This window comes from Homalodisca vitripennis, chromosome 1 (assembly GCF_021130785.1).
Source record: "Homalodisca vitripennis isolate AUS2020 chromosome 1, UT_GWSS_2.1, whole genome shotgun sequence".
NCBI classification, from domain to species: Eukaryota; Metazoa; Arthropoda; class Insecta; order Hemiptera; family Cicadellidae; genus Homalodisca; species Homalodisca vitripennis.
Window position 1 is genome coordinate 237,890,680 of NC_060207.1, and position 12,492 is coordinate 237,903,171.

The 12,492-nt window shown below is 35.7% G+C and overlaps 1 protein-coding gene across 8 annotated transcripts in view; it reads right to left on the reverse strand.

Annotated features, from left to right (window-relative positions):
• Positions 1-865: 865 nt before the first annotated feature.
• Positions 866-12,492, reverse strand: part of LOC124353198 (ETS-like protein pointed) — a 357,362-nt gene continuing 345,735 nt past the window's right edge. For 6 of the 8 annotated variants that reach the window (XM_046803086.1, XM_046803084.1, XM_046803079.1 and 3 more), the window contains 5 exons: positions 12,246-12,368; positions 11,304-11,573; positions 6,650-6,880; positions 5,471-5,768; positions 866-4,592 (listed from right to left, as the gene is read on the reverse strand). In XM_046803086.1, the coding sequence (XP_046659042.1) occupies positions 4,529-4,592; positions 5,471-5,768; positions 6,650-6,880; positions 11,304-11,573; positions 12,246-12,368 (986 nt within the window). In that variant the 3' untranslated portion in view covers positions 866-4,528. The remainder of the gene's footprint in view (positions 4,593-5,470; positions 5,769-6,649; positions 6,881-11,303; positions 11,574-12,245; positions 12,369-12,492) is intronic. The other 2 variants (XM_046803083.1, XM_046803082.1) reach the window with 2 other exon arrangements.

Consider the following 12,492-nt stretch of genomic DNA (forward strand, 5'->3'; position numbering starts at 1 on the left):
ATACACAGCTCCAGTATGAATTGGATACTGCAATAATTATAAAATTGAGCAGTAATTTCTTTCTGTACAATGCAAGTGTAAACCACTGTAGCCACTGACCAGAACATTGAATAGAAGTGTTTAGAAAAAATACATAGTTATATTTTTGAACACAATTATAATTATAAGACTTCTGCTTACCTTTACATTTTTTTAATTATTTTTATTTTTTATTTATAAAAACAGGCCTAAGAATGAAAAAATAGTATAGAATATGGAAGGAATTTGTAAAAGAGAATGAAAATATATTAATATTTTACCATTAAAGAGAGGAAAATATAACAAAAATTGATGACATAAAAAGTATAAAGTTACATTTAGTTTTGAACCGGGAACCTTCAGATTCAAAAACTGTCACAGCAACCCATTGAGCCATCCAACAGATATGAAAATATAAGTCCAAACTTAGACAATGATAGTTTTATGTAGATGAAGGTAGATTAGGTTGTCATAGATAAGTCAAGTTCACCGTCCAAAGGACAGCTTATCCTTGATAAGAAGAAGACCTCCTTAACTAAGCATAATTTAATTAGGCCGAGATCCAACAAAGTTATTAAAATTTTTGGAAATTTGCAACAACTAATAATAAAATAGAGGATAGAACTTACTACGCATTTATCTATAGCACTTAAAAAACTACACATTTATATAAAAATTTTTTTAAAAATCACTTTGAAACCACTTAAATAGAGAAACTTTGTGGAGCTAAATAACTGGTGTCCTGCCTCCATCTCAATATCCTCATCTCAATCAATAGAAAAGGTGACAAGATCTCATCACAGAGTCGTAAAGCTAGCGGGTGAAAACGGCTAATAAAATGACACAATTTTTAAAAATTAATATTTTATTGACACAGTTGTAAGTTATAAGAAAATTGTTGTACAAAGAACTGATTGCTATTCACTATACAAATATCACTTGATGGGCGACGTCTCGTCGCAACCATCAATCATTATATTAATTAAAATTACTCCAACAATTTTATACTTTGGTCTAAATAGTCACAATTAACTCGGCAATCAGCCTTCACAAATAAATATACATGGATCAAAAGGTAAAAGACTGAAAAGAATTTAAAAAATCTACAAAAAAAAAAGGCAAACTTGTGCCGAGGAAAGCATTATAAAACACATTTTTATCTGTCCATTAAAATGGAAATAAAGTTGTATGATTATGATTTTATAGGAAGACATCGGTCATAGGCTACTTAAACTTTAAAACTCAAAATCTGTACAGAAACAAAATATCCAACTAATCAACTGTATATTATGCTGGATAAAGCTTTATTTTTAACACATAAACTAAGTTTTTATAAACTTAAACAAATAAATAATAGTCACAGGTAAAATTGAAACACAATAGAAGTTGTACAAATTGTGTTGAAACGATGTAAAATACAATAAAATATGCTAACATTTTGTAAAAGTAAGAGTCATACAAGGAGTCTTAAGACAATTTTGAAAATGTACTTTTTTTACGTCTTGGCTAAATAGTTTTAGAGACAAATTCAAGATAAAATATTCTACCATACAGAAAAAAACCACAAACAGCAAGTTCTAATAATAAAAAAAAATGCAAATAAAAATTGTAACAGATTGCAGAAAGACACTTTCATATGACCCAAACTTCATAATAGAAACAAATGCTTGAAATGTTGAACCAGCAAAATATAATAAATAAAGTTGTTGCAGAAATATAGAATTTAACAATGAAATCTTCGTTACACATAACAATTTGTAGAAAATCCTTTGGGATTTAAGTCCTTGTCATACTTTAACGTAAAAACTTCTAAATATTAAAACTTTGACATAAATGCAAAACATCTCCATCACAACACACATTTAGTCTTAACAATGTGCGTTTTTTGTAACTCCCTCCAAATATACAGTGGAAATAACATATGTTTGTCTTATTATTATAATAATATATCACACTTTGTAATTTGCACCCAGTTTCAGATTAACTTGTGAATATTATCACAACCATTTAAAAATAATTCTTAACAAAAAGAAATTTATATGTACGCGTACGTTTTATACACACGTGGGCTGAACAATTAATTAATCTGTTTCATAGATTGGTGTATTTAACCCTTTGAATGCTGCGCATTGCTATTTTTTATGGGAACAAAATTTGATTTTTTAGTTATAACTATCGATATATACAAGGTTTTTTTGTATTTTCTACCTCTTTGGTCAGTGAATCACCTTTTTTCCGACACCTAAAGTAGGTTTTACAGTTGCATAAATAGTTGTGTACTTGAGAGAAAACAAGTAAAAGAACTTTTAAAATGGTTAATTTTACAGTTTTCCGAATGGTTTAACCCCTTTACAGTTTTTGATGTAATATTACGTTCATAGCGATTGCGTAAAAGTGTCCTACTGATGTAATAATACACTGTAATATATTTCCTGTTTTACTCTGTTGTAATATTGTGCAAAAGATATTCCTATGACAACTGCACACCGCGCAGTAGTTCTGGCGTTTTCTACTAGATGTCAGCACTTCCTTGATCATGTATCGTGAGTATTTACGCCTTAGTGAGTCGCACATTGCAGCTACCCTGTGTTATTGTTGTATGTCGCACGTCCTTGAGTATTTTATGGCTTTATTTGTAATGTTGGAAATACCGTGGAACCATCCGATGCACAAAAAGCCAAAACGACAATGGACAATATAATATAAAAATACAAAAATTTGAAAAAAGACATTAAAAACAACATAATTGTAAGCGACAAAAATAAAAACGGTTGGGGTTAATCTAAGAATTTAAAATATGTTAAATATAAACTTGATTAAATTAACAAAAAGACTAAAATTTATTATATTCCTCATTTTTTTTTTATTTAACATATATCATATTCTTGTCCCTTTATTGCAGAAAAAGAATTTTGAAAATCTTATTGATAGTAATTGTACAAAAGCTTTATCCATAAACTAAAAAACAGCATAGAAAATTCTGCAGCACTCAAAGGGTTAATTTATGAGTAGTTTGTATTCATTTAAGAAAACAATCTAAAACGCAAAGTAATCAATTGTTGAGACATGTAATGTAAACTATTTGACTTACTAACTGTAGGATACTATAATGAAGGATACCTGGGGCTTATCAGGATTAAAATTATATTTAAAAAAGTATAAATATTTGATTTTAGTCATATATTTTCACATCGTCTTTGAAATCATGGGTGAGATATTTAGTAAAGGAAAGAAATGTAATTTGTTTAATTTACTAATTATTGTTGCTGGGAGTTCTCCATTACTTTTTTTTATCTTTCATGCTTTGGCCTGGAGACCGTTGTGGTCACTACATTTCTAGAGCAAGTTAAAAGTAAAATCAAAGTAAGTTATTTATACTGTAAACTTGGAGGACTGATTTCACATAACCATTCAAATAATTATGTTTTACATAAAATTCAACGGACATTAATAAAAAAATTCATGTATAAAATACAACAAGTGGATTCCTCATATAGTCTAAGAAATATTGTCGGTTTAACTTCACATTTCGGTCTCTAATCGTAATGTTAGGGGTAAGTTACCACAAGCACTTTTACTATATAGACTTAAGGAACATCTTAAAATTCAAACGAATAAGGATTTTAAAATAAAGCTCTACAGTAATGATTCACGATATTGCATGACTTATTGTATAATTAATACAATTGCTTCATCGTAATTGACTGAAAAATACGTAAAAAATGAGTAAAATGTTTCGTCTCTCACTCATCACGAACGGAGAGTGTGAAAATCAACACTTCCACAGTCTTAAAATACTAGACAACTGCACCAAAACTAGTTTAAACGAAGCAAAAATCTTTGTTATATAAGGCTTAGTGGACTACAATATATTTTTCCGATGGAGGACCCTGTATCGTAAATATTTTCTTAAAAAGTTTGAAAATATCATCAACACGAAGTTATAGCCAACGTGAGAACGTGGATCCAGTTCTGGAATATTATCACAGATATATTTAAGCTCTTTAGATAGAGAAACAGGGAAAATGATAATGAGCTATGATATAAAATTCCATAACTGCATCGATGCAGCGACTGTGACAAAACCTGGTCAAACAGTACAAGACTAACTGATGGAGAGGCTAAAAATAATTATCTATTATGTATACGCCATTCCTTCTGAAATAATTTACAGGATTGTTGAACAATTAACGAGTCCTAACGATAAAACTTAATCACTGATAACTATGTAAATTACATAATATAGCAATATAAAATCACAAAATATCTGTCGTTTCGCTTTTTTAAGTTACAAGTCTCTATATTGTATTTACAAGGCACTGGAGGAGTCAATGTACACTATTTGGTAGTAGAGTGACGCTAACACAAACACAAATGCATCTCATCGGCGGTTAGGCTGTCCGGACCCACGGCGGAGCAGTTTTATACACAAGAGAGCGGCAACAATATGTACAGAGATCGTAACAAGGCGTGCACAGGGCGGCGCGGTGCGCGGCGTGTTTTGATTTGCTCAGTCGTCATCCTTCTTCTCGGGCTTCAGTTCCACGATGTCGTGAAGTTGCTCCGGGCTGCACCTGTGCAATACAAGCCTCTGTCATTGAGACAACAACAGCTCACACCTCGCATCGTTAAGTGTGAAAAACTCTCGCCAACATTTTAATTCCACTAGCACTTATCTATACAGGGTGTAAACCGTACGGGCTTGATAATTCCCGAACAATTACAGGTAAAGCAATAAAACTTGGTCCATCATTACTGCACCTATAAATCTACTTTTTGAAGTAACTACCATATTTTTGTCATTTCAGTGGGATGGCCCGCAAGGAGTCAGAAGGAAATCTTAAATAAGAGCATAGGTCGAGTAGTACAGCAAATTAAAGGTCTTTACTAGTAGAGTACAGTGCTGCAAATCTGACCTCAAAGGGTTCACTCTGTAAAAAGTTATGCTGGTTTAAAGTTTGAAACATATACAATGTAGGCCTTGTTTTAGGTGGGTTAATATGTTTATCTTAGCTCAAGTTGTGAAAGTTAAATTTAGTAAATGAATACTGGACTTATGAAATAGTTTTTAAGGTAGTAGACATCCAATGGAGAATGGTCTACAAGGAGTTCGGCAAAAAGTAGTCCTAGCGGCTACACAGTGAAATATAATCTACTTTCTGGATAATCCTTGTATTATCAGGTCAATTTATACTTAGAAGAGATAAATTATTAATAAACTATGGACCGAGGAATCTACTGTACTTTAATACTAGGTTATTTAGTATCCTCAACTTTAGTTATAGGTAGAGGCCAAAGTTATTATCAACACATCCTAGTTGTAATTGTTCTAGACTCATATACACTGTTAGTATATATTTCCTTCCTTCTAGCTTTTTCAAAATTAGATTTAACTGTTGCATTATTCCATTTATGGTTTCTAGCAATATAACAGAATTGATAGAGAACTTACCCCAGCATGCCTTGCAGGTCGCAGACGAAACGGTAGACGTACCGCTTGCCGGCCGTCTTGTGGATAATATTCTTGTCGTAGTAGTAGCGCAGACCACGGCTCAGTTTCTCGTAGTTCATCTTGGGCTTGTTCTTGCGCACGCCCCAGCGCCGCGCCACTTCGTCCGGGTCGGTCAGCTTGAACTCCCATCCGTCTCCTGTCCACGAGATGAAAGCCTGACAAGTCTTGTCCGTGAGCAGCTCCAGGAGGAACTGCCACAACTGTATCGGTCCCGAGCCCGTGAAGCAGGGTCCTCCACCTGCAACAGCACCAACAGATGAAATACTTAACACTTCCGGGCTTATGAATGCTAGAACCCTAACCTCTTCACTGCCATCGCTTGTACAATGAGAGAGGCAAGACCACACAGATCTCCATCACAAAGTATGAAAAAGGACCTTATCGTGAAACTTTATAATGTATTGTCCACAAGATGCAAATTCAGACCTTTTCTGAAGATCAGTTATTTCTAGAATATGAAAAATACATCACAGACCAAATTTCATTTTTGTGACATCTATCTTAAATATTTTTAAAATAAATTCTTCAGGGAATAAATTAATATATTTTAGAAAGTTTACTCCAAAAATTAATTATTACATACAGATTAGTACTGATTTTAAGTGGAATATTAAAACTAAAGGTAAAAGATCAAACTGACTGTTTTCCAATATCTCCAAATGATTGAACAATTTTAATCTTAAAAGTTTAAAAAAGAACATATTCTATTTCATAACATAAAAGACCTTTGTTTAAATTTTGTTATTGACGATGGAAGGTTTGACAGTATAACAGGATTGCGGACATTTGCCATTCTCGTTAGTATCCCACTTTCATCCGTGCTTGTGTGACGTGTGATTGTGTTTCTCGTACTCGTGACTTGTGCTCGGGACTCTGCAGTGACAATGCCTGGACTAGACTCCAAGCAGCTTTTTTGTACGCTTTGAACCCTTTTCTTTCCATTCTTTTCTTCTCCCTGTTCCTTATTTTTGTATGTACTAATACCTCCCCCACCTGACGAAGAGGATAGATTCCAATCCTCGAAACGTTGTGTTATACCTTTTATTACCTACGACAATGGCAAATGTCCGAGATTCTGTTATCCTGTCATAGAAGACCTCGTACGTGAATGACACTTACCTAGTGGGTCCTGCCCCGAGTAGCCCGCAGCCTGCAGGAGAGCCTTGCTGTCAGACGATGGTGGGGGCAGTGGCTCGCGCGAGTGGGGATGCAGGAAGGGATGATGCAGAGAGCCACCGCCACCCATCTCGCCCCACGCTCCTTCTCCCATGCTGCCAGGCACGGTCTGAAACGGTGAGCCGTCGTATGGCGTGTAGTTGTCCCCATAGCTGTCGAACGGAGGGTACCTCCCTGCAACACGGAGCAGTGAATCAGTTGAAATACACTACTAGGTGTCTGTGATTGTAAAAATAATAATTACAACACATACGAATGAAAGAGTAAATATGAAGATAATTATTGTAAACTTGGATCATTGATCAAATGGAAATTTTACAAAATACTCCATAATCAGCATTTAGTATTACTAATTAGTTCATTTCCAAACAATTTATAAAAACTAAAATTAACTTGATTGCAAGGATGTAGCCAGCGAGGGAGTTAAAGGGGTCCGACACTCCCCAAATTTTAATTACTTTTTTAGTAAACGATTATCATTATTTAAATAACTCAGTATTACTGACACATACTGCTGAAAGATCGTTCTCAACAAAGAAACAGGTCAAGAAATTTTGAAGGAACAAAATGCGACCGTACTCTCTGTCCATTATGGGAAAATATTTGTTGTCTGGACCCCCCAAAATTTGTTCCTGGCTATGTTCTTGCTTGATTACATATAACTGTTCAACTTGTTTGTTCAGATCTTTAAGAAAAGAAATTCAATTTTATTAAATTATTTTCTAAACATAAATCAAAGTGGTTCATTTTTAAAAGATATTTAAACTGTTACTCATCCACATAAATAAAGATATCTACAATAAAAACTAATGCTGGCATAAAAAAATCATTAAAAATTTCAGTTATAACCACAAAGCTTAAAATATTATAATCAGTATTTAGACATATATTTATTGTATACAAACATCCGATTGCTGTATTATATCAGATTGCAGGAAAATCAGATTTAAAGTTAGGTTTGTAAAAATTAAATTATAACTGAGAACTCTAGTTATAATTTTTTTATAAATAAAACTGAGCATGGTGTAATAAATACAGTGACGTAACAACAATTATATAAAATTAAACATACTTTAAGTAGCTAATTACAATACATATAAACATAATTACATATAAGGGTGAATACAATTACACAAGGACTGATAAATTAATTATTAGAAACAAATACAAAACCATAAATGAATAAAGAGATACAAGAGTTGAGTCAAATAGAAGGCGAAAAGAAACGACCTGAATACATTTGAACAAAAGTTATGCAGCTGCTGATGAATATGTATCAAGGCATTGTTTGACAACCATTGTGGATATAGTACAACAATCCGACATCGACTGTGGCCTCACGATAAAGTCTTGACTCAAGGCGACCATGAGCCTCAGAGGAGAAATGCTTTACCGTCACTACATCTACCACACACCTCTACAACTGGTTCTGGTTCTTCCTAAGTCTTGACTCAAGGCGACCATGAGCCTCAGAGGAGAAATGCTTTACCGTCACTACATCTACCACACACCTCTACAACTGGTTCTGGTTCTTCCTAAGTCTTGACTCAAGGCGACCATGAGCTCTTAGAGGAGAAATGCTTTACCCTCACTACATCTACCACACACCTCTACAACTGGTTCTGGTTCTTCCTAAGTCTTGACTCAAGGCGATCATGAGCCTCAGAGGAGAAATGCTTTACCCTCACTACATCTACCACACACCTCTACAACTGGTTCTGGTTCTTCCTAAGTCTTGACTCAAGGCGACCATGAGGCTCAGAGGAGAAATGCTTTACCCTCACTACATCTACCACACACCTCTACAACTGGTTCTGGTTCTTCCTAAGTCTTGACTGAAGGCGACCATGAGCCTTAGAGGAGAAATGCTTTACCGTCACTACATCTACCACACACCTCTACAACTGGTTCTGGTTCTTCCTAACCCTTGACTCAAGGCGACCATGAGCCTCAGAGGAGAAATGCTTTACCGTCACTACATCTACCACACACCTCTACAACTGGTTCTGGTTCTTCCTAAGTCTTGACTCAAGGCGACCATGAGCCTCAGAGGAGAAATGCTTTACCCTCACTACATCTACCACACACCTCTACAACTGGTTCTGGTTCTTCCTAACCCTTGATCAAGGCGACCATGAGCCTCAGAAGAGAAATGCTTTACCCGTCACTACATCTACCACACACCTCTACAACTGGTTCTGGTTCTTCCTAACCCTTGATCAAGGCGACCATGAGCCTCAGAAGGAGAAATGCTTTACCGTTACTACATCTACCACACACCTCTACAACTGGTTCTGGTTCTTCCTAACCCTTGATCAAGGCGACCATGAGCCTCAGAGAGAAATGCTTTAGTCACTACATCTACCACACACCTCTACAACTGGTTCTGGTTCTTCCTAACCCTTGATCAAGGCGACCATGAGCCTATGCACCGTTACTACATCTACCACACATACAATAGTATAGCACTCAGTTAGAAATAAATATACAAAAGTAGTATAATGAAATTCATCTAAGATAAATTTTCCCAATATATGCAATAAATGTTAGCGTTTGTAAACATTGAATTTGGAAGAAGTACTGGGGGGCCCTAAAATAAATAAACTAAGAGGTATGTGGACATTTTGGAAGGCAAGGAAATTATACTGAAAAACCACATATGCAGAGAAAAAATCGAACTGGAAGTTATAAACAATGAGTAGTCTATTACTACCTGCTGTGGAAACACTACCAGTAATCTATTACCACCTGCAGTTGAAACACTACCAGTAATCTATTACCACCTGCAGTGGAAACACTACCAGTAATCTATTGCCACCTGCAGTTGAAACACTACCAGTAATCTATTGCCACCTGCAGTTGAAACACTACCAGTAATCTATTACCACCTGCAGTGAAACACTACCAGTAATCTATTGCCACCTGCAGTTGAAACACTACCAGTAATCTATTACCACCTGCAGTGGAAACACTACCAGTAATCTATTGCCACCTGCAGTTGAAACACTACCAGTAATCTATTACCACCTGCAGTTGAAACACTACCAGTAATCTATTACTACCTGCAGTTGAAACGCTAGAATCTATGCTTCACTGATTGTCACTATCCATAAAGCTTCCGAAGCAAGACGTTTCTATACACTTTGAGTAAAAGACTATTTCTTTAAAATTAATACTTTTGTCTTAATCATTGAGTATAAGAAATCATCATTAATGGAAATGAATAAAAATTTACTTCAAATTGATTTTTTTCATAGCCATTCATAGAACTAAATGTGTATTACTCTCACACTCTATGCATATTAGATATTACCTGTGATAACTATTTGGATTTTATTCAATATTGGACATGGATAGGAACTTTTTCCCAATATCTAACCTAAAATTAAAAATTAGGTTAGATTTATTTTACGTAGTTTTTTAATTAAAATTTAAAATTCAATACATTCAATGAAAAGTGTAAATGAGTGAATTTACTTTTTCCACTATCAAAATGATATAATCAGTATTGTATCGCAGAGCTACTTTCAATACTGCATTTGCTACTTGTATTAGAACAGAAAGGGTATCACACCAGGTTATAAAAATGCACTTTAAACTCTTTGTAATAGATACAATTGATGGTGGTGCTATAAACAAGATGACAAGAGTGAAGTGGGGGAAGACAACATAACACACTCCCGCTAGATTGTGTGAAGTGTACTGTGGTGTCCTGATAGTGGTGTAGGCTACTGCAGTAGCCTACTTTAATTTGCATGTATCCACTCTAGACATGGGTTGCTACTTCTACACTGCACTGGGCTCTACATTGTCCACTCAAGGATTGTTTAAGCTTATGTTTGGTTTCAATACTTCTTACGAGTGTACATCATTTTTATTTTTACTGCATTCGTACCCACCTGTCAATGTATATTACTGAGACCTCATCACATTCACACATAGCTTTATTATTTTGAAAACTACACTTTTGCAGGGATGGATGTAAAAATAAACAACTTTAAGTAATCTCACAGACCAGTAACTCCAGATTGGAAAAGTTGTAATTTTGTCCTATACAGTATACATCATTGTAAGTTGTATATCCATTTTGTGTTCAACCAAATTCAGAACAATTATTATATAGTGATAATGAAGGAAACAGAATTTTTTCTAGACATTTGCCATTGTTCAGTGATAAAAAAAAATCAGTAACACTACGTTTTGAGATCTGCAATCTAATCTCAACTTCAGGTAAGAAACTAACCTAACACATACCGGTAGTTACAAACTAAGTAAAATTAGGTGTTAGGATTGCAGATCTCGAAACGTAGTGTTACTAATTATTGTATCACTGAACGATGGCAAATGTCTGAAAAAATCTTGTTTCCTTCACAATCCTTACACCGTCAAAAGAAAACTTCAAAGATAGTGATAATGTTTTATACAGTTTAAAGGTATATATAACTTGAAATAATGATGAGGTAAGGGAATGCGTTCCTTTTATTGTATAAAATTATTGCATACATTTCTGACAAATGTATAATGCACAACTTTTACAGCTGAACTACCAAATACTCTACAGTTAAAAAGAAAGAGAGATATGAGTGCTTGTACTGACTTGTGTTACCTGGGCGGGCGTGAGCGTGCGGGTGAGGATAGGTCTTGGCGTACTGGCCCAGGTGGTACTTGTGTTCGAACAGCGGGGGTGGCGGGGGGTGTCCACTGTACAGCTCGGGGCTGTTGTCCATGTAGGGACTCTGGTGGTCTAACGTGTGGTATTCGGAACTGTCGGCCTCATACTGTGGCGGGGCGACACTGTAGGGCGGGGCCTCATCGCTTGGACCGCCATCGTTCCCGTCTCGTGCCAGGAACGGCTGTGAGTAGCCACCTGCGCACACATCGTCATAAGTAGAGAGGGGCTGAATTTGAGCGTAAAGAAACTGAAGCAGTTTGAAATAATATGTAAAATACGATAACAGTTAACCACAATATGTCACAAATTATAACACTATAGAAGGCGACTTAAAAATAGTGACAAAATTTATCTTTTCACACAGTTTAAAGATTGGTAAGTGGGAAACAGGGATGTAGAAAGAGAGGGACTCTAAGGGGTCAGTACCCTCCCCCAAATTTTCGATTACTTTTTAAGTTAACGATTATTATGTAAATAATCCAGTGTTACTGACATGTACTGTTGAATAATCGTTCTCAATAAAGAAACGAGTCAAGAACTTTTAAGGAACAAAATGGGGCCTTACTCTCTGTCCACTACGTAAAAATATCAGTTGTCTGGACCCCCTCTCATTCTTAGACCCGGATGCAGCCTCCACCTTCTCTCATGTTCAGTGTGAACCCATTCTGAGACAGCCCCAAAGGATTCACACATAGAAATCCCACAGAATGGTTGAGGACCCCATCATATTGGACGCTGAGCTCAAGTTAGCCAGGACATCAGCTCTTTCATTCCCAGAGATCCCCTTATGACCAGGAACCCAACTTACTTAAGTAACTTAACTTATATACAGTCACATGATGTGGATATGAATTGTTGCATACTCACTCTCTTTGTGTTGGTAGGGGTTGCGCAGGTAGAGAGGAGGTGGGACAGTGTGCGTACTGTGGGGGGGTGGCGAGCCGTCATCTCTGTCGTCACACGTCGGACTCCGCAACTGGTTGTAGTTTCCTGCAACAAAAAGACAGAAGATGTTATGGCAGTAGCAACAGTGAAGTGACTTTCTCCCTTATAGTGACTATGTTACTACGATGTTACCAGAGAAGCAACTTTCTCTCTTATAGTGACTATATTA